The sequence below is a fragment of the Petaurus breviceps genome, unplaced genomic scaffold (genome assembly GCF_028583685.1).
Source record: "Petaurus breviceps papuanus isolate PSGF00001 unplaced genomic scaffold, PetGlider_PUasm1.0 90792, whole genome shotgun sequence".
NCBI classification, from domain to species: domain Eukaryota; kingdom Metazoa; phylum Chordata; class Mammalia; order Diprotodontia; family Petauridae; genus Petaurus; species Petaurus breviceps.
Genome location: NW_027187347.1, coordinates 2,426,265 through 2,450,058, shown reverse-complemented (window position 1 = coordinate 2,450,058; position 23,794 = coordinate 2,426,265). Strand labels below are relative to the sequence as shown.

At 36.7% G+C, this 23,794-nt stretch overlaps 1 protein-coding gene across 35 annotated transcripts in view; it reads right to left on the bottom strand.

Annotated features, from left to right (window-relative positions):
* Positions 1–2,058: 2,058 nt before the first annotated feature.
* Positions 2,059–23,794, bottom strand: part of BBX (BBX high mobility group box domain containing) — a 363,188-nt gene continuing 341,452 nt past the window's right edge. For all 35 annotated transcript variants that reach the window (XM_069069765.1, XM_069069766.1, XM_069069788.1 and 32 more), the window contains 3 exons: positions 15,206–15,403; positions 12,442–12,634; positions 2,059–4,472 (listed from right to left, as the gene is read on the bottom strand). In XM_069069765.1, coding sequence (XP_068925866.1) covers positions 4,385–4,472; positions 12,442–12,634; positions 15,206–15,403 — 479 coding nt within the window. In that variant the 3' untranslated portion in view covers positions 2,059–4,384. The remainder of the gene's footprint in view (positions 4,473–12,441; positions 12,635–15,205; positions 15,404–23,794) is intronic.

The window sequence follows — 23,794 nt, the reverse complement described above, 5'->3', positions numbered from 1 at the left end:
CAAAGGGTGCCAGGCAATCTCTCTCAGAGCTAATTAACAGCTCAATTTTAGATTCCATCAAGCAGCCAACAAGAAGACTTCATAGGTCAAATGAAACAGCGGCAACTACCACGCTGCCCCTGCCCATTTTTAGCAATACACTGTAGTCTCTGTAGGAGATGGTTACTGGAATTTTAAACACTGAAGGTGTGAATGTGGCACTGAGGGCAAAAAGCATCAGATGGTGTGGTTTTTGAGACAGATAGGAAGTAACAAAACTATCTTTTAAAGCCGAGGTAGCCTATCAAAATTGGCCTTATAATGAACACTCCATATAGAGTGCAATCAAACATTAACCCACATTGGTGTCATATAAACCCTGTCTTCCCTTTGCAAGTGGGGAAAATGGACCTTGCATATTTTCGCTCATTTTCCCCAATATAAAATGGTAGTCTTCTTTCTTAGTACATAGGCCTGCCTCAAGCCCACATATTCCATAATTCTGCACATTTAAGATGCATACAGTAGTTGAATTGGGAAGCATTAATACCAAAATTATAACAGATGCACTTTCATTCCACCCCTTTCCCCATAAACAAACATGGTATTCTTCATTCAGTTTCCTGCTTGCAATTGCTTCTGGTGCAGTTTATAACTATTTTGAGATTTTTCATGGGTGCAAAATTTCAATCCTGTGGGCCAAAGATTGCAGAGTGCAAAGTAAGTTTATGCTACTCGAGGAGGGTACCATTTTCCTGAATGAGGGGTAAAAAAAGAAGTGATCAAAAAAGTTTTGTGTCCTGATATCAGATAAGCTCATACACTTCTTTTCATTAGAAATATGGCGTTTCTTATCAATCTTAAAAATATGAATCGGAACTATGAATTGATGATTTGGTACTATATAACTAATCAAATTATTTCAGCATGGCTTTGGGACATGACATTTGTTGAAAAACTCATCCAGTCTCACTAAATGAAGACACTCCATTTCTGAAGTTATAGCACATTCATGAAAATAAAGACTGTCACAGGATTACAACAGCATGATTTAACCTTAAGAAGGTTTTTTAATGAATTAACAGTTTTGGTCTCAAATCTAGAAAATAACCTAATTTGGGGATCGGAACCTGTATCTCAAAGCGTTTCTATGGAACATTTTTTTTTTCTTTTTCTCAACCCCATATACAGTACTCAAACAATTAAAACTTAGAAGATGCCTTACAGTAATTTTTCACGCAGCTTCTTGTAGGTGTAGCTTCAGCTACTATAATACACTTTACATACCTCAAAATTACATTGGAAATACCCAGAATAACTAAATAAATAAAAGCCAAAGAAAACTGGAATAGTACTACGTCTCCCTTCGAAGACGAAACCCCCATATCCAGCATCACAGAGAAGGGCTAGGACAATTTTTTTCAAAAGATTTATATACAGGTTTGAATCCAGAAATTAAGGTTAAATGCATAAATATTGATAATTTCAACTCAATTCAGAATGGTTTCAGAAAGATATGATACAACATATTTAGAATAAAAACAAAGCAGAAGAGCATCATATTTTGGTTTGCTTGAGTTATACATAATAAGGTGCAACATTTTTTTTCTCAAGGAGGCTTGTGGGACAGTGTTTGCTGGCATACTAAAGTACACACCATAGCAATATGACTTTACAAAAAGAAAGGAAAGAATGCTATTAAAATAACTGGAAGAAAACATTAAATGTTGGTCTGAAATATTTGTGCTAACAAACTGTGTTACCTGAAAAATATCAACACCCCTCTGTAGCAGATTCAGGGCACGAGCAGTTCTAACTATAGAAATCAAGACTTCACTCAGAGAAACAACAAGGCAAGGGCCTAGAGAACTATAAAGCTTTGCAGGATTTCTGCTGCTCTCAGTGCCTAACTGCTTAAAAATTAAGCATTTCTACAAAAAAAGGTTTTATAAGTCTCTGAAAACAGTCATATCCAGTAAGTTCTCCCCACCCACCCTGCCCCACCTAAGGGAAAAGCCACTGAGGTTTAGGAAAAAGCAGATCAAGTAAGATATTAATTCACATAGAAAAAAGTAATCCTTTTGTTTCTTTTTGTTTTTTGTTTTTTTAAAAAAAAGGTCCCATTAATATACAGCAATCTCTTAAGGAACACTAGTGAAATGTAATTGGAGGAAGATTGGAGAAGGCTCTGGAAAAAAATAGACCTATTCTAACGTGTTCTATAGAATAACAAGTTAGTACCATTGTCAAGGTGCATGGTCCGCACCGTACGATTTTTTGGGTTTTTAGCTAATCTTAATTTCTAAATCACTGCTAGCAAGTGGTCCAAAAACTCCAACAGCCACCACACTGGGACCCAGCAATTTTCAAACATTCACTTTTTAAAATTTAGAAAACATTAATAAAACAGGTTCGTAGTAAAAACCTAAGGTACGATGTATTTTGTTGGGACTCTTTACTAGGTTTAGTGCTACCTGATTGGGGTTAAGCTTTCACCTTGGATTAAACTTTTATCTATTCCTTTTTCCTCCAAATCCACAAGAGTATGTATTTTTGAGGACACCATTCCAAATGCCTTTCATCTTCATTGCTCTCTTGAGCAGCTGCTTTAAAAAAAACACCTCCTTTTTTTTTTCCATTCCTGTGTAGTATGTTGTACATATTTTCCAGCACCGAAACTGAAGTCATATCTACAACCATGAAAAGCTAAACCTAGTCTGTATTAAGAGTTACTTTTTTTTTTGTATGGCTATTACATCAAATTACAATTACAAAAAAATCATCATTATCAATTCAGTCAAGTATAAATAAGAAGGCCTGATAAAACCATGTAAACTCTCATCATTTTAGAGACCTAATTCAAGAACTTCAAACTCGACCTAACACTATCAAAATTCAGCCAGTATGAAGACCAATAAAAAAAAAATTATTGCTGGAGTCCGATAATTAAAATTTGGTATTTTTCTTTTTCTTTTCTTTTTTTTTTTGTGCTGTGATGCAAGAGTAGGGAAATACTTTGTGCTATGGAACAAATACCCTGTAGAATTTGTAGCCTCAGACTAATTTTGATTTATCACTTTGCATCTGTTGCTAGGAAACAAGTCACTGTGAAAGTCAGGTGGTTAAGTCAATATGTTGAATGTTCTAAGCCAGCTGATCCACTTGGCACTGGCCTATCTACGGTTTAATGTTCAAAAGCAACAAAACACAAAAAGAAATGGGAACTGGCAGGTGGATCTAGATTTGATAGCCCCACTCGGGTCAAGCAAACTTCTCATCAACATTTACACACATACCTCTTAACCAACACAAACTCTAAATGGCTCTAAAAAAAACCTGCAGTGCCAATTTAGGCTGTGCATAGCAATCGCAACCCAGTCCAGTGTGTCTGTGAGAGATAGAAAAGGTATGTATCTCAGAGTCCACATGAATTCAATGTCTTCAATGTTTTCAGAATAGTGAAGTAAATTCTAAGGTCACTTCTGAACAATTTTTCTGTCCGTCTTTTTTTTTTTTTGTTTTGTTTCATTTTGTTTGTTTGTATCAATGTTCCACTGGTCACTTAGACCCCTATTTAAAAAATAAAAGAATCCTCAAGGCATGATACCATCAATAATCTGCAGGACTCTTCTTCCATCTGGGTAAATATATATACCACAACTTACCCTATGCAAATTCTCCTTGATCGTTCAAGCCTAAGAAAAGACTCGGTCTATAAATAGAGTCAGCCTTTTTTTCTCCTTTTTTGCCAGCAAACTACCACTCTGGTGGCAAATATAAAAGTGCAGAATGTATGGACCACGTGGTTGAGCATACACCGCTAACAATGGTACGTCTGCCCATGCTGTTTGGGGTTCTCTGGAACAGGTTTTTTAATTTATTCTACAATATAAATGTAGGCATAACCTATTATATAAACCATCTTAGAACTTAAATCTTCATGTACAAAAATGACTAGGAATATCTAATAATAACTAGTGCAGTGCGTCAGTTTGTTTTTTTTTTTTGTGGTTTTTTGTTTTTTGTTTTTTTTTAAAGAATAACTAGGTATTATACGAAACTAGTTTCACACTCTCTGGTTGGTGATGAGCTACAGTAAAGGCAGCCACTTTCAAGTAACCACCAATTTACCATTAAAAGCCTTCAATAGAAAGCAAAGCTCCAGGATCATTCTCATTCTGTTCATTACCAGACAAATGACATCCCCCTCAAAGATTCTGGGTTCCAATAGGACGACCTGGCCCAAGTTGCTAACTTCTGGCTTCAAGTGAAATCTGGGCCATGCAGGGCACCAATCACGTGTTCTCAATCTATATTTTCCATCCCATGGACTGACTAGCTTCCCTTGGTAAAGACAAGGCTAGGATATTAGGTAAAGCACAATGTTTTACAATAACGGGGAGCTTCACTGGTCAGCGCAGGAGATAAGTACAGGAGCCTGTGGCATTTCTTTTGGCTGTCCATCATGGGGAAGGGGAGCTGCCCGCTGACTTCTGTAAAATAAGAACAAAAAAAAAAAAGAAGAAGAAATGAATCATCTCTCAGAACCTTTCCAGCTCTAAGATCCTATGATTCAGGGACAGTTCTTGGAGACTAGAACAAATAACAAAGGCTCTTCAGTATCTTGCTGAACAGCTGCTGCTATTTTGGTGTGCTGTTTAGTTAAAACCGTTGTCATTTTAAATTGTCTCTCACTTTCAAAGGATTTTAAAAACTCTTTATTTCCTCGCTTTATCTGTCCTTACCCTGATTCTTCATGAGATGGAATCTGACCCCAACTTATTCTCCTCATTTTAAAGAGGGGAAAACTTAGGGCACCAGGAGATTCAAAATCTCACCTAAAGTGAGAATCAGTCAGAGGAAATGAGCCAGACTCTTGGCTGCTAGTCAAGAGATGCAGATAATGAACTATACTGATTCTTCAAGTTCTGAGTTCTTCAGCACTACAACTTTCTATTCTTCAGTACCAATTTAGGTAGTGCACAGCAATCCCAACCTAGCTGAGTGTGTCTGTGAGAGATGCAAAATGTATATGTATAAGGTTACACATAAAGGTAGTGTCTTGATTTAGTATCTATAAAAGAAGAGGTACACAGAAAAAAAAACTGCTATGCAATAATCAGTTTTCAAAAGTGGAAAGAGTTTAAGATTATTGTCAGAAAAACTAGGTTTGAATCATAAGCACTGGGGTTTACCAACTATGGCAGGTGATTTTAACCTCTTGGGCCTCAGTTTCCTCATTTGTAAAATGAGGTAGCTGGATTAGAAAATTCCTAAGGGTCCTTCTACTCTAAACCTAAATCAAAGATAATTTTTAAAACCTATTAAAAAGGTTATGGAAACTAGAAAAAAGAGGCAAGGAGGTGGATATTGACCTCACTTTTCCATTATGAGCAATCATTACCAATCATTCTCTTAGGGCCACAATTAGCAAACGGTCTACTGGGTCTATGAGTGCTCTGCTCAAAACTGGCTAAAAATTTCTTGGAATTTTTAGTCATTTAGATGGAAATTTATATAGTGTGCAGCTGATTTTCCATTTATCATTTGTATAATTAAAGGAGAAGGGGAAAAGAAAACCCTTTCAATGAAAGGTTGATGAAACAAATCATCCAAATGTTAACAATTCCTATTGAGTTTTTCATTCAGAAATGATGGGATTTGGAACCTTCTGGACATTTAAAAGAAGCACACAGAGAAAAGAAGGCGCCTGCTTCTCTGTTCTGAATAACATCTACCAAGTCCTGGTCTGAATTCAATGAGGCGAAGCAGTGCTCATGTTTTTATTGGTTTCACCTTTCATACTCATCTCATTTTCATCCAAAGGGTGAAACCAGTTAAGGCATAGAACTATTCACTTTTGTTTTGTTATTAGGTTTTCGGTTCTTTTTTTTTTTTGGTGTACTGGATAAAATGGATACATGGCATATATAACAAAGTTTTCAGTTTTCTGAACTCTGGTGAAGCTCAATGAACCCATTTAAGATTTCTGGATTTAAACACACACACTCTATAAAAATGTGTAAGAACCAAACTTCTGGCTTAATCTGCTTAATAGTGTGCAGGTTTTAAGTGCAGCCTGCTATATCTGTTCAACTATCTGTTATGAAAAAAACAAAACATAATTCTAATGGGAAAGGGAAACCAAGATGGCTTTTACTTATTTCTAATTTAATGTTCTACACAAATTCATTCTCCTTGATGTGTCAAGATGAAATGAGGAAAATAACATGAACAAACATTGAGGAACACAACGAAGAAAATAAGAGAAAAGGGAAGGGGCGGCTAGGTACACAGTGAGTAGAGCACTGGCCCTGAAGTCAGGAGGACCTGAGTTCAAATGCAGCCTCAGACACTTAACACAAAACTAGCCGTGTGACCTTGGGCAAGTCACTTAACCCCAATTGTCCTACCTTCCCCCACTTCAAAAAAGCAAAAAAAAAAAAAAAAAAGAGAGAGAGAAAAGGGAAAAAGAAGATAAACTGTGGAAGAGGCCATTGTTGGAAAAGCTTGATAGTTTCTGAATCAAGATGAACGTGCCTCATTTGCACTGAGTTCAGGGTTAAGCAGGAAAGGGAAAAGAGAAAGGGAAAAGGAAAGGGGAAAGACAGCCAAGGCTCTACATGGCTTCTTACAAACTAATTCATACTTATTTATACTCTCCATGGGTAAAGCTGCTTTCTCATGCTAGATTCTTACATCTATACTAAGTGTATTGGGGATGAGGGGGAAAACTTCCCGCCCCCCTTAACACTGCATAATGATTAACCAGGGTTTTGTTTACTAGTACCATGAACACAATGAATCTTAATAAATGTTCATTAAGTGAGTGATATTCACACTCCTATCCCATAAAATAATGTTAAACCCATAATCTAAGGAGTAGTGGTAGAATTGTTTTCAGAGAAAGAGGCCACATGATGGTGATTAAATTTTCCACATTTTCATTTTTCTAAGGTAAGTCACAAATCATGTGGAGTTGATGATGAATTTAAGTAACAAAATCTAGGAAAAATTAGACCCTTATTCATGTTTTTCCCCCTTTTATTTCCTTGTATGAATTCTAACTGTCCTTCAAATTCTATCCAAGGTACTGCTTCTTTCTTCCCTCTACCCATTCTACTATGGCTAAATTTAACCTTCTTCTCAACTCTAATATTACTGAGTTTTGGGGTTTGTTTTTTTTGGAGGAGGGAAGGCAAGGCAATTGAGGTTAAATGACTTGCCCAAGGTCACACAGCTAGTAAGTATATCCAGTGTCTATATTACTGAGTTTTAAAATTTATATTCCAGCAGGGGCTTAAAGAATCTTGTTCTTTATTGTTTATAATGAGTCAATTATAAACATGGATATATTATATATAACATGAATAATTATTACCATTCATTTGCCAAATAATCAGTTATCTTTTCATGTGCATATGTTTTGCCTCCCCAACTGGGTTGTAAACTTCTTTATGGGCAGAAATCCTGTGCTCATATAATTCAGTGGATTTGTAATTGCACTGATGCATATATTTCCTTTAATCACGTAGAATGAAACCCATACTTTCATTGACATTCTCCAATATGTTCACTCTAAAGGGATTACACAATGTACTGAAAGCCTTCCTTGAGTTTTCCCAACATTATGAGAATACCAGTTCAGGACAAGGGTTCTCCTTTCTATACTCTTGCCACATGGTTGCCACAAGATGGTTGATAACCATCTTCCCTTGGGCTTATATATTTCTTCAATAGATCTTTTACTCTGTTCTTCCTTTATAAGTCCTTGTTTATAATGTGTTGCAGCCTGCAAACTTTCACTAGACATTCTCCATTGCTCATTAGGCGATACCTAATTTCAATTCTTCAGCAACATTACTGTTCCATGACTCACAACCATAAAACATCATTGGAAGAAAACTGGTATTATTCAGATATGCTTTTCCCATCTTTATCTTCTTTAGTTCCATTTCTACTTACTTTTAACGTATGTTAGGGACTGTAATATTAGACCTAAAATGTAGTGTTCATGATGATCACAGAATTCAGTGTAAAAATCCTTACAGATTTTCTCTATTCTTTATCTCCTTGGTGTCTTCCATTCCATTTCATCCTTAAAGAACCCCAGGATGAGTTTGCCTAGATGCCAGAGCTTAGCATAGTGCCTGACATATAGTAGGTAATTAATAAATTTTACCAATCGATTGATTTGGTCTCTTGTTGAGCTTTTCAAATACTTTTTCAAAAAAAAAATGTCCTTCATTGCTGCTTACTTTTTTATAAGATACCACTACTCATAAACTAGAATAAAATACAAACTTCTCTGGCATTTAAAGCCTTTCACAATCTGGCATCAGCCTAACTTTCCCGGCTGATTACACATTACTCCCCCTCACATGCTCCGTTTTCTAGCCAAAATGGCCTCGTTGCTGTTCTTCTATCTCTGTCTTTGCACAGGCTGTCATCTGCTATGACTAGAATGGTTTCTTGCCTCAGTTCTGCATCTTAGATTTCTTAGCTTCCTTCAGGGACTTTTCTTTTAAGAAACTTTTCTTGACTCCCTCATTCACTGGTGCCTTCTTCCTCTGAAGGTCACTTTTTACTTGTTTTGTATACATCCTGTATTTGCTTTTCCATGAATATTCTGAAGCTCTCAGCCTAGTAGTGTATAAGCTCCTTGAGGGCAAGGGCTGGCTGTTTTGTTCTGTGTCTGTCTCATTAGTATACTAGCACACTGCATTGTACATAGCAGGCTCTCAATAAATGCTTGACCAATTCAGCATCCTTTTCTGTGTGATTTTGGAAAAAAAAAGTATACATTATAAACTAATGTTAACCTTGGCTACCACATTTCTCCACTTGGAAGTAAGTCAAATATTTACTGACTCAGGTAATTCTTTTGGGCTACTGATTGGAGTAACAAACATATCATTATATTTGGTGTTAATGTCCTTTCATTCATCAATTTCCCACTTTTCAGTATGAATAACTTGCTTTAATAGGTCAGATTGGAATAGATTTAATTGTCCTTTTTTCACTTTTTATAGCTTTGAATTCATTTCATCTTTGTGTCTGTTCACAGATAGTTGATTAATGAACTCTCCCCATAGCAGTAATAAGCCATTTTTTCCTGTAAAATATATTCAATCTCATTTTTTTTTCTGCTTTTATTCAATGTTTACCATATCCGGTGCCTTTGGATTGTTTTCTCAAAGACAGCACTCATGATATGCAAGAGTGAAACTCACAGGTAATCTAAATATGTTTGTTTTAATTTTTTACGGCTGCACAGTATTTTCCACTGTCCTCACCTACACTCACTTTCGTATTTAAGTCACTGAGCTTCAAAGTATAAAACTGATTTAATTTGAAGGTTCTTACTGCTTTTATCAAAACTGTTCTACTTCATCTTCTGGACCAGATGTTGCCACATAAGCTCTTGCGATTTTCTTGGTGGCCTTTTTGCAAATCTTGCTCATGATCCTGCAGTGTGAAATCACCAAATCACCTAGGCAATGATATTCCTTGTTGTCCTTGGACATACAATAAAACCATTTCTGCCAACTACTTTATTTCCATCTCCAAAGAAGAAGCAGTGAACTATCTTTCTATTTAGTTTTGACTCCTTTTTGTCTTCTGGTTTCATTTATGCTAAGAATTTAAGATGGATGTAATTCAGCTTTTCAGTAGCATATCCATTAATTGGTCATTGGATAAATACCTCACATTTAGGGCACTGTTGGTTAAGCTAATGTTTACAGATGGTCTAAAAACCATGTGATTCTTTAATGGCATTGGGGGATGGGAAGAACATTCTGTCACTTTCATTGCAGAAGCTGAAGGGGGCTGCAAAAGTATGAGATCTATTTTGCATTTTTAATGGGTTGTCATACTCAAATAATTTATCACCAGGTAACCAGTCTATTGATGATGAGCCCCTCTATACTTAAAGAGGCAAGGGTACTTCTCAGAAACCAGACAGTCTGCTCATGAGACCATAGTAAGAGTCCTTCTAGCATGTCAGACTCCTCTACTTCCATACCACAGTGATACATCCAAGCAGGACTTATTTTAATTGTCCCATTTTCTAAAACTTTTTTTTAGACCCTGAGTACTCAGGATAGTGTTTTGACAACTGTAAATATTATTCATTGGACAATAGCTAAAAAGCGTCTCTCAGAGTTTGTTAACTAAAAGGAATTCATGGCTACACTTGTGCAAATTCTAAGATATTTGGCTTCTGGAAAATTGTGATGACCTAAAACCTGAGGAGACAACATGTTGTCATTGAGTTGTTTCAGTCATGTCCAACTCCCTGTGACCCAATAGGAGGTTTTCTTGGCAAAGACCCTGGAGTGGTTTTCCATTTCCTTCTCCAGCTCATTTTATAGATGAGGAAACTGAGGCAAAGAGGGTTAAATGACTTGCCCAGGGTCACATAGCTAGTCTGGGGCTAGACTTGAACTCAGGAGCATGAATCTTCCTGTTATCTATTGTGCCACATAGTTTACCCTGCGTGGTATTGTATAATCTGAAGTAATTGAAAGTAATTCGATTTTGCAATTTGAAGACTTGGATTCAAGTCTCTGTTCTGTCAACAACTTTCTGTATGACCTTAGACAAATCACCTCACTTTTCTGGGCCTCAGTTTCCACATCTATAAAATAAGCCAGTTAGAGACTGCATAATCTCTAAGATTTTTTCCAGTTTTAAATTCCATGAGCTATTTATGATATAAGTATAAATACTTAAATATGCTAATTGAGAAGAAAGAAAAAAAGCCTACTATATTGTGGTTTTAATTTCATTCTGTCCTAAATGCTGACATCAGAAAACAGAGGCTCCATCCTGCTATTAAGGAAAAAAAAAATTAGAAAAAAATAATTTAGAAAAGGCAGAAAAAATGTCCATTCATTTTACAAAAAGACTCGCCACTGGATTTCTTTAAAAGAAAGTTCTTTAGATGCACTTAAAACAAATTTTATTTGAAAAGTGCTTTAAAATTTCCAGAGGGCTCTGTGTGCCCATTGCTCTGAGCTACATCTAGTAGGTGCTTTCTTAATGCTGAGTGTTGTTGAATGAATCTTTTATTTAAGATGATGTCCATAATAACAAAGATGAAGAAACTGAAGTGATGAATAAACTACTGCATGTGGAAAATTAGTGGCACAACATGAAATAAAACATGGGTTCCCTGACTCTTGGGTCAGTACTCTTTTCCCAAAGTACACTCTCTCCTTATAATTTATTTTGCAGTGTGAGGTTCAGTTGTAGAACAAAGAAATATTAATATATACCAATATTAATAATATACTGTTATATATAGTATGTATTATAATATTACATGTAATGTGTAACAGTATTATTATATTATATTGTATGCATATACAAACTAATTAGTGGCCTAGAAAAACATATAGAAAAGGACATTAGCCAAACAAGTATACTAGTACTAGTATAGTATATATAAAAACATTACATATAATATTATATTATTTATGTATTATTATAAAATGTTATGTTATTATATTAAAATTGTATTATAATAAAACAACATGAAAGCAATATATTATATATAATACAGCACATTATATATTACAATAGAATGTGCTATGTAAGAAATATTACAAGGTAGTAAATAATCTAACACATGATATATATTTATGTAACATATATAATGCCATATATTGAATATATACTTATTTAAAATATCTTATTACATATAACAACACATAATAATTATATAGTAAATGTAATAAAATAACACATAACAATACATTAACAGGATATAATGGACACATAGTTGAGAAGACAGAAAGAAAGCCTCTATTCTGGTTTTAATTTCAGTTTGTCCTGAATGCTAAAGATATCAGACAGCAGAAGCCTTAATCATATATTTATTATATTCAATATTTTAATGTCATACAATATCATATATACTATATTATACATATTTTATATATTGTAATATGTAGTTATAGTATATGTTATACTAGATTATATTGTTATATATTAAAGTCATCTATTTTAGTAATGGCAGTTATATATAATGAATAATATATAATAGTATATATATAACATATATACTAAAATATATACTATACTAATAATAATCAATGCCTTGATATATTTAATATACATACTATTATATTATTTATTATATAACTGCCATTATTATAATAGATGACTTTAATATATAACAATATAATCTAGTATAATATAACAATATATATATATAATATACTAATAATAGGATACTTGCTTGATTGATTCCCTCTTCTATATGTTTTCCATGTAACTAATTAGCTTGTATCAGCATACAATATGCTAGGTATAGCATAAATCTAGGAGACCTACTAGGCTGAAACAATGGACCTCAGAAGGAAGGCTTGTCTACACTTGGAGGCTGCCTTCTTTGGATCTATCTGCCAAAGAAAGGGGTGGGCATCCAAGAAGGAGATTTCCCAGCCGGCTCACCTGTGTACATTCTCCATTGCTGCCACCTCAGCCAGGGCAGCCAGGCTGAAGAATGCAGACACAGCTGGCATGTCTGGTGTGATACTACGAATCTCCTCTGCTTCGATGTTTTGTGAGCATTCCTCATTGCAATCTGTGTCTGTAGCTGACGCTTTAGGGAGACTACCCTGCAGTTGTTCCTTGGGCTTGTCATCTGTAACAAAAGAAAAATTTATCAAAAGAGGATTTAGCCCTACCAGCTTGTAGACAAAAGGCAGAGAAGATTCCACTGCACTCACTGTTTAAGAAGGTAACATTCCTTCCCAATTCCCCTTGATATATACTGAGAATATAATGGCTTATACAGATTCTCTTCTTGCAGAGCAACAAGGCTCCTTTATTAAGCCCAGTTATTCCCATGGGCAGCATTATTCTCAGAAGCTGAGTTGAAAAGAGTTTAATCAGAAGCCAAGTTGAAAAGAGTTTAAGAGATTGATCCAAGGCCACAGAATGGGTCAGGATTGGATTAGAGGAGGGAAAGAAACCTAAGTTAAAATACAGCTTGAGGAAACTTCTGTGGAGAGGCACTTAGATACTCCAGAATACAAATGCCTTTGATGAAATCCGGATGTTAAGTCTGCAGTGGTTATGAATAATTGTATCCTCCCTGAATTGCTTTTAATTAATTAAACTGATTACTGTATCTATTCATTCCAATACCCCATGTTCTTTCTCTTATTTTTGAGGATTTGATTTTTTTTTTTTGCCTAATGGCAAAATTTCTGAGTGAAGGTAAAGGGTTTCTGGTTATACAGTACCTAGTAGATCAGGTACAAAGTACCGATTAAGAGTTGATGAACCTACTTTCCCTCTTTGCAAAGTTGGGGGACTCAGGGAATGGAATTTCATGAAATGCTTTGTTTCTTTTTAAAGTTTTGTTACAAGAGATAACTTGATGGGGAAGGAGGACACACAAATTTGAAAGCAAGAGTAGTGCAATATCAAAAAATCAATAAAAATAAGACGAAAAAGACCTGGTTGAAATGCAACTCAAATATCTCTACCAGAAAATGAATAATTTCTTCATTCTACCATGCTGTCTTTGTAGAAGACGTATTTTTATAATAGTTTTAAAGGCAATTTTAAATAAAGGAGAAAATAGTAATGGCCTTAAAGTGTCTAGTATTACAACATAAACATTCTAAGATGTCTTGCTGCATTAAAAATGGAAGCATCATCTAAAGACTTTCAGTTTTAAAAAGTGAAAGTAAATCTTTACCACATCCTGCAATGTGAAAAGTTCTAAATGAAAGAAAACCCAACAAAATACATGTATAATACATAAGAAAAAGTGACTGAAATTCCTCATTTTGCTGTAATTCAAGTGATTAGAGTGGTTTAAAACTAATTTAATAAACTCTTGGCTTTCCTTAATGTTTAACTTTACTCATACACTCATGCACTTAAATGTTATCCAAAGGAAGAGTGTTTTAAACATATTGACTCCTGAAAAAACAGCTGAGACATTCTGTTGGGTGCTGAAAAGTCACAAAACTACAGTTACAACAGCTAATGTTAGGTACTTGGAAACCCCAGAGACACAAGCATTTCTGAAACTGTTATAGGCAAGGGTCTAGAATGTGGGTCATCTGGACCAGTTTCTTAAGGACCATGCCTTAAACCCAATTCACTCTGGCTCTCAGCAATTGGACAACAATGGGTCCCTACCCAAGCACCACTTAATGGCTATTTTTGGGCCCACCTGGCTCAGAGTGAATGAAAATAGTAACTGTTTCTCCTTTGGCCAGCAACTCTGAGGGTCTTCCCCTCCCAGTTTGATTTTTTTTTTTTTTTGAAGAGGCCATCCCATGACTCACTTCTTAAACAGGCCTATTCACTGAATGGGTGTTGCCTCCCTCAAAGTGAGAACTCAGAAAGACCTCAGTTTAAAAAGGCCAAGGCCTCCTACTGCATCCTAGGCCATCTCCACTTGTCCTGATCTATATCTAGCCACTGGACCTAGATGGTTCTGGAGGAGAAAGTGAGGTTGGTGACTTTGCACAGTCCTTCCTAACTCAAATCCAATTCAATCGCATGTCATCATCTTCCTGATGTCATGGTCCTCTTCAAGAACAAAGGATAAACCACAACTCACATGGAGAATTCCTGTAAGGGATGGGCTGGAACTTCTTCAGGGTTTTGGATGAAAGTAAGAAGAAAAAGTTTTGCCTAGAACCAGCTTGATTCTAGCAGCTGAAAAGTCTGACGACTAGAAAACCTGGCTTGCAAGAAAGTGGCAGGCCATCGGAGAAACCAAATGTTTACGTGCTTTTTAATTTTAACATCTGAAGAAATTAAATCAGCCAGCTTGGCTTTGTAGACCCTGGGTGGGAGAATAGAAAGCATGCAGGACTAAACAGTCCCATAACTCTCAGAGAACTCCAGACATTCTCTCTTGAGAAAGAGCTGTTTTTGTAATCCACAGGATGACAAATAAATTTAGAGATTTGACTAGAATCAGTTCCCAAAGAACTCTACAGAAACAAAATTTGTTCTTAAGACTTATAGAGACCTTCTACAATTTCTTCAAGTGGCTTGATATATAATACATTCTACTTTCAAACACACAATCCAGATTCATTTTTAAAACCCCAAACTAGAACTTAGAGTCACTCCCTCAAGGACCCCATTAAATCTGGTAGATTTTTGATGATTATTGGCTTCCATTCTACATCAAGGGCTACCCCACAGTCCCCTTTATCCTTATAAATCTCATTCTCCTTACCCAAAGTACCTCCTGCTGGTGACACCCGGCCATCTGCTGTCCTGACAAGATGTGTGATCTTCGTTTTCCTCGCTTTCCTTTTCTGGCTGCCAACCAAAGGCTCTTGCGTTGTTGTTGGCTCTGGAGTGTTTGGAACTGATGGGGCATCTTTAGTCTTGCGGGGAGGCTCAGTGGTGTTTTTGTCTTCTGAAAGTATGGCTGAAATAAGCCAACGATAAAGAGTTGCAAATTAAAACATGAGGCACAAACACAGACTACAGACACCTATTCATATTCTGGCTTATTTGGACAAGGTTAGTATGCACAAGTTTACAAAGCATCATTAGAGGTAAAAGGCCAGGGACCTGGCAATTTGTTAGTGTCCTGCACACACAGAAAATGCACTTTTTCCCTGCAGGTAGAGAAAAGGAAAGGAGAGCTTCGATCATTGTTTGCAAAATGTTAAGGATTTTCTGGTTAGTGGGAAAGGGCAGATCAAGTAAATTTTGCTCTCTCTCTCCTGAGTACATAAAGCCCAAGGTAGTATTCCTTAAACTAAAGGAGCCTGTTGCTATCATGTGTTATTCCATTACCTTAGAATGGACCTAGGAGAAACTGGATGTGTTGGGCCTAAAGTTTCATTTCCTTTTTTGTCCTTATGCATATCATTATATTTGTATAACCTACATATAAGATCATATATATTCCTAGAGCTGGAAAGGGTCTGAGAGTACAAACTCTTTTTTCAGATAAGGAAACTGAGGCATAGAGATGTTAAAGGTCTTGGCCAAGGTCACATAAGTCAGTCTGTTGTGAAGAAAATTATTTATAAACTGACAAGTGTTTTTGTAATTTCAAGCTATAATCATCCCTCCTATTTTATTAATGTTTTCTACTCAGAAAGGAAGGGTAGGCATTCATAAACCCAATGCAGGGGTGTTATACTTTCTCACTTTCAGTTGAACCCAGTAAGACAAGTGATTTTAGTGGAAGATGTGAGAAGAAGCTAGTTCACAGACTTCCATTTTTACCCAAAAGGGAACCACTTAAACGTATCCATGATGCTACAGTAATACCACCAGTATTCATGGTGCAAGGACTTTCTCCCTAATTTGGAAGGCAGAATATGTTTGTTTTATCTAATAAAGTCATTTAATGATATTTATCAAACATACATTAGGTGAGAGTATGCAGAGCTGAGTTAATTATCTATTAATAATGGTATCAGTGAGATTTAGATTCAAATCCTCTCCCCCTCTCCCAAACTAGCTGTGTAGACAGGTCACTTAACTCTCAGTGGCCCAGACAACTTTTCTAAAAACTATGGGGGAAAAAAAAAAGACTACTTCCTGATTTGCATCTGTGTCTAATTTCTATAGAGGCTTTCCTAAAACAATTAAATAACAGAACTAGACCTCTTATTCTACCCCCAAATTAAAAAAAAATTACTTTTATATTTGGTATACATTTAGTCAGAGTTAATATTTACTGTCTCACCTTTCTTGGGGGGAGGTGCAGAGAAGGGGAGCTGAGATGAAGTGAAGACAAGTGGCCAGAAAATATATTTTTGGCTAATATAGGGGCAATACAGCTTAATTTCCCCAAAAGCAACTTCATTTTCACTGTCAAAAACTCAATGCTGGGCATGGAGATAATTCTTTGTGGAGAGAGTAGGGGGCGTATCAGGTAACGTGTTTTGATATTTCATGGAAATAAAACCTGAAGATAACTGAAGGTGCGTATGTAGGCATGGACAAGAGGAATACAGAGACAGAATTGAAGAAAAGAAGCACAAATTAAGAAAAAAATGAGAAAAAATTAAGAGCAGGACAGGATGAGTGTAATACTAAGAGCGTGCGTGTGTGTGTGTGTGTGTGTGTGTGTGTGTGTGTGTGTGTGTGTAAGCATTCACATAGGTCAGACTTCTTTTTCAATTTTTTATTCTAATTCTCCCAAGAGTTATTTTATAAGTCTGTCCCTGGGGGAGGAGCATTATGAATTCACAAGGCCTTTAATCTGAAAGTTAAAGCATCTCAACCCTGAAAGACTTAGAAAGCTAAAATAATTTGCATTTACTCCAACAGAAAGATGCTCAGCAGAAATCACTCCATGATTTGAGGCTTGGCCTCTTGCCTAGATGTAGAGTAATGAGGAAATACAGTAAAAGTCCTGCTCCTAAACAAATTCTTTGGCAATGCTTTGAAACGCTCTTGTCAAGCAAGACACCAGAAACTGGAAGGGAGAAAAAAGAGTTCCTTTCAAGTTATAGGATTGGGCCCAAGCCAAACAAAGCTCCCTTAACAATATGAGATGTTTGTTTCCTGAGTGGGTCAGTTATTTGGGCTTATAAAACTTATAGTTCCATGTCTGGGCTATCTTGGAGCTGAAATTCAGATGGGAATTCATCAAAAGAAAAACAGTAACTAGGTTAATGTTGGAAAGTCAAGGCTTTACACAAATCTGAAGGAACTTTAACCAGTATTTACCAAAAACATTAAGTAACCACCTTCACAAATTCCTTCCTCCCCAGAGTTCCCAGTCTCCTAGTTCATATATTAATTGTCTCTGCTAATGACAACAAGGGTAAAATAGGATGGGGAGAAGGAGAGAGAGAGAATGTTGCAACTGATTCTTCAATATATTCTAGACAGAAGGGTCTTCAGAAGCAGCTCTAATTCTTCCTACCCCCACAAGTGGAGATAAATGGAGATGAACTCCAGGCAAGTTAAAGAAAAACTTCTTAAGTGGCAAAGGAAGAGGTAGCTGTGTTGGAAAAAAGACACACAGATGGGAGAAAGTAGATTTTTTTTCTCCCAATATTTTCATAGATACCATTGTCCCTCAACCTGAAACCAAGGTGCATGATCACTTTTGGGCACACACCAGGTTTGAAGAGAAAAGTCAGACCTCCAGTTTGCTCTGTAGTCTTGAACTTTCACCAGCAGGTGGTGGGCTGGAACCGATGGGCAGTTAGATGGTGCAGTAGATGGAGTGCTGGGTGTAGAGTCAGGAAAACCTGAGTTCAAATATGACCTCAGATTCTTACTAGCTGTGTGACCTTGGGCAAGTCACTAATTCTCTCTTTGTCTCAGTTGTAAAATAGGGATAATAACAGCACCTACCTCAGAGGGTTGTTGTGAGGATTAAATGAGATAATATTTATAAAGCTCTTAGCACAGTGTAAACTCTTAATAAATACTTGTTTCTTCCCTAGCCAATCCTGGTTATTTTTGCTGTGTTTTGACATCAGGCAGTGGATAAATCTCACAGGCACTGGGTGAAACCAAGGGAAGCCTGGGAATAAAAGGTAGGCTCTGGCCACTGTTATATACAATATATACCTAGTCATCAAGACTGTCCCTGGGCTACAGGACCAAGTGGGCAGCCATAACTCAGGAAATAAATATGTGATTAGGTAAAAGTGTCAATGGACTAAGAACCAGGTAAACAATTAGTCAATGGAAAAGAAAGGAAGCAGAGATCAGAGAAAATCAGAAGAAACAAGAAATATGATTAAGACAACAGAAATAAGGTACCAGTGATGAGAAAGTCTTGAATTTGAGGCAAGTCTGATTCAGATGGGAAAATTTCTGTATGCGTCCTGCAGGTGTAAAATCTAATTTATCCCAGGATAGGGGCTATCTTAGAGGCAGTATGGCATGATGGATAAGAGGGTCAGTCTAAAAGTCAGAAAGATCTTGGGTTCAAGTCCCAATTCTGACTCAGATCGGCTGCATGAGTCTAGGTGAGTCACAACCTCTAAGTTCATGAGGAAACTCTCTAAGGCTATAGAGTTGCAGAGCAAATATCATTCTGTAGTGGTGAAGAGATCTTCCTTATGGTGGGTCCTATAGCCAAGAAAGCATGCTTAACAGGGAAGCCTGTTTTAAAACAGCAGTAACAATCTAGAGGAAGGCCTCTACTGCACTGGGTCGATTCTTATAGAAAATTTATGGGTAGACATGGTCAAAAATTACTCAGGATGAGAAAGCATGGATGGGCTGAATGCTGTTTTGCTGGAGTGAGTAAAAACCTCAGGGAGAGTAAATATCAGACAATTAGCAGCTGTGTGACCCTGGGCAAGTCACTTAACCCTGTTTGCCTTAGTCTGCTCATCTATAAAATGAACTGCAGAAGGAAATGGCAAACTATTCTAATATCTTTGCCAAGAAAACCCCAAATAGCATTCATGAAGAGTTGGGCATGACTCCACAGGGTGGCAGGTAGGGGGCACAGTGAATAGAGAGCTGGGCCTGGAGTCAGGAAGAGTTCACATCTTGCCTCAGACATTTAGTAGTTGTGTGACCCTGGGCAAGTCACTTAACCCTGTTTGCCTCAGTTTCCTCATCAATGAGCTGGAGAAGGCAATGGCAAACCATTCCAGTATGTTTGCCCAGAAAACCCCAAATGGAGTCATGAAGAGTCTGATATGACTGAAGGGCCTGAACAACAACAAAGCAGGAGTGAAACTCAAGGTCTGAGGCCACTTGCTGTGCAAATCTCTCCCGTGTAGAACCAACCAGATTAAAATGTAACTGATAAATGTTCAACAAGATAAGTAAAAATGTACTACAATACAGATAACAATAATCTGTGTTTCTTTATGTCAATATGTGGCCCTATCAGGATCCATTTCCAGCTAAGTTTTACACCTCTCTGCATTCAAGGGCTGAGGGCCATTTGGTGGATCTTGTTAATGACCTGAGCAGGTTAACTAGAGTGAAGTGGAAACCCTGGAATAAGGGTAGATGGCAAATAAACGCTAATTCCTTGTCACTTGTAATTCTGACTTCATAATGGACCCAGCCTCACTCTAAAGTGCAGCTCCAGAAAATGGCCTTTGGATTGATCTTATCCAGGTAGGGAAGAGGTGAGACAAAGAGAAAAGGAGAGAAGAGAAGAACATTTACAAGATTTGGGGATTTAGAGCTGGAAAGGTCCTTAGAGTTCATGTTGATCAACTACCTAATTTTGTAGATGAGGAAATGAGGATCTATAAAGTGAAGAGACTTGTCCAAGGTCACATAAGTCATAAATAGAACAGCTAAGATTCAGACCTAGGTTCTTTCCCAATTTTTATATACTGCATACCAAAGGGAGAGTTGAACCAAGATGTAACAGAGAAAGCAAAAATTCTGCTTGGTAAATAATCAGGAAATGGTGGGGACCCTAAAATAAAGAGCTGTTTAAAGAGGCAAATACATTTCAAAACAGAATACAAAGATATCAAAATAGAAATGCAACAATAAACCTCATTATTTTATAACTGTTGGTCAGAGAAGAGATAGGGAAAAAAACCACTTGATCTTTTCTTTTCCTTTTAAGGTAAATAAATGACTGTGTGTGGTAGAGAGGAGTAGGGTATAAGGCACCCATCTACAAATAATAATTGCTAACATCTACTATATAGTGCTTACCATGTACCAACCACCAGGCTCCTATATACCAGACACTTTACAATGATTATCTCATTTGATTCTCATAGCAATGTTGGGAAGAAGATATTACTGTTATCTCCATTTTATGGATGAGGAAACTAAGGCAAATAGAGAATTAAGTGACTTGTGCAGGGTCAACAGCTACTAAGTACATAAGGTCGTATTTGAACTCAGGTCTTCCTGGATCCAGGTCCAGTACTCTAACCACCGTACCTCCTAGCTGCCATATATTTTCAGCTTTCCTTTTGATCTTTAAGAGATTATAGAAAGCTACCTAGTACTAAGGAACAACTTCAGAGATATTGTACTTTAATAAACTGAATCCACAGTTATAACATGTGTACCTTTCAAGAGCACAAATAAAAACCAAGATAAAGCAAAAACCTAGCCCTTTAATGAACATTAAAAAACAAAGCAAGGAGGACATCTTGCTTCCCAAACTTTGTTCCCCAGAGGGGGGAGTAAGGGGTTCCTAGGAGCCCCTCAGTCTCTAGAGTGCTCCAGAGCTGCGAATTCATGCTGCAAACAGGGATTCAAACTCATGCTGAAATTATGACCAAATCTGAAATCTTACTGCCTTAGGTTAGTCTCGTAAGAGTTGAAACAGCAGTCAGGTATTTGATGGAACATGAAAAATAAATCAATGAAACTAATCTAACTCATCCTGGGAGGCATTAAAAATCACCTAGCAAGCCCATTCAAAATGGAGGGCAGCAATCAAATGGCCTGGGTGCTACAGATTCTTTTTAGGAGTGGGAATGAAAACCCCCGGCAGTTTTTAATTTTCATTGAATTAAATGGAGGAATCTGGGGGGGAGGGAGAGGAGGTTAGCTAAATTGAGATGTTATAACCACAAACAAGGCTGTGCTTCATTTTTTGTTTTAGTAAAGAAATTTAATTATAACTAAAGCAAACAGGAGGGCAATATTGAGGTGTGGAGAGAGTCTCTCCCCCCCCCCCCCAGTTTCAGGAACTATAGTGTTTAATTCTTGACTCCCTGACAAGCTTAGCAGTGTTGACTCTGGGCAAGTCACAATTTCCCAATGCCCCAGGCAACTCTTTAAGATCATAATGCAAAACAGTAGAGGAAATGTCCCCACAGGGAGTTCCTAGAACTGTGTTTCCCAATAATTTTTTCCCCTCAATGGCCTTTCAACAACAAAAATAGTTGTGAACCCCCTGAGTAATTTGTTTTATTTCTCTTAACATTCTGTAATTATTTATTGTTAAAGACACCATTAAAGTATTTTTAGTGTGAACCCCTTGGACTACTAAATAGGAACGACTTCTCTCAGGAGGGAAATCATGGTCTGGCCAAAAACAAACAGATCAAACAAATAAGAATTATGAACTACGGGTGAACTCAAGAAATATAGAAACCACTGCTTTTCAGCCAAAGCAAGTAACCCAACAGCCTTCTTAAAACATAAATAAAGTAGTACTACCAGGCTCTTCCTAATTTATATTTCTACTACTTTAAGTTTTTCCTTAAAGCCAGTCCTAAGACATTTTATTTATAGATGTATACATTCAGCAAATGAATTAATCAAATTTAGATTTATGAGGTCATTATAGGAGCAGAGAAATGTCTAAGAATTTTAAGCTTAACTTTTAAAATTTCAAACGTTTTATCTTGAGGGAGGGGGGAAAACCTTGTATAACAATCTGAATGATACACAATAGAGGCATAAAAGAAACTCAATGAAACTTCTATTACTATCATAGGATCAAAGAAACACAAGATTTTGAGCTGAAAAAGGGAACTTAAAGGCCATCTAGACCAACCCCCTCATTTTACTTATAAGGAGACTGAGACCAAGAGAAACTGAGTGAACTTGCCCAAAGTCACAATGGTCTAAAGTAGAAAAGCTGGGATTTAAACTCAGACTCTCAGACTTCCAAATCCGATAATCTTTCCACTTTAATATATTGTCCTAGCATGGATAACCAAAAGCCTCAGTTAAACCAATATTATTTTAAGCAACAGTTTTAAATTTCTTCTACCAGACAGCTAAAACTAGGATGACTAATAAACTGTATTGAGACAGATTTTGAATTTCCCCTTCTAAATTCCCATAAGGTCTCCAGGAGAGTCTCTAAGAAGCAGTAAAATGACCAAATAGAGAAAAGGGCCTAAGTAATCTACAAATTGTGTACTTAACCCCCTAAGTAAACTAGTGGTGGATGTAGTTTGAAAAAATAGTTACATTTAAAGTTGCTTGTAATTTTTTTTTGGGGGGGGACCATTTACTTTTCTTTGCATTGTTCTATACAAATTATTAAGTAAAAACTAAAACTTGAAACCTTAACCAATTTTGAGACTTTTACAAGATCAATTTTCTTTTGAGTTTCTGAAGATAACTACTAGCAGGGAAGAAAGATCAGAAAACTCTCTCTGGTTGGTGAATATCTACTGGATTTTTAAACTGATCAGGAGAGATACAGGGATGACAAAATCATAGAATGCTGGAGTCTAGCATGATTTTAGGGAATACCAAGTTCAACTTATTTATTTGACAGCTTATGTAACTGAGGTCAAGGGAGGTGTACCTGCTCACTGTCACATGACATTAGAGAAAAAGTCTAGAAACCAGGTCTTCTGCCCTCAGTTTAGTGCCCCTTCTATATATGTAACTATACATATCATCATAAATGTTAATTTATATGAGATTGCTATTTTACAAGTAAATGAAGACAAAAAAATGTATGATGGACTTCTTTCCCTATGTGACAAAAACAAATGGCATGTATTTTTAATGCTAACTGAAACACAAATACGTTTTGAGATAAATTTTAGGCCAATTGACACATTATTATTTTCCTTGTTGAATAAACGAGCAAAGACAGTATGAACTGATGAAAAAGAACTGAACTGAGAAGAGGGCTATATTTTTGTTTTGGCTCTACCGCTGACACCAGCAAGTTCTTCTGATGGGGTGCTGGGGTGCCTGTGCTTGAACCACAGTTTGTAAAATCACAACCAGTTCCAAAGTCACATTTCTCCCTAGCCTTAAAACACTGTCTCAGGCAGTTTCTCTCTAGCTCAAGGGCAGCATGCTCTAACAAAATACATATCTTTCTTCCTGATGCAGTGGCCAGCTGCACTTACAGAATTTAGTAGTTTGACCCGGCTGTGTGCTGGCTGAAGCAGCTGTGTACTGGGTCATATCT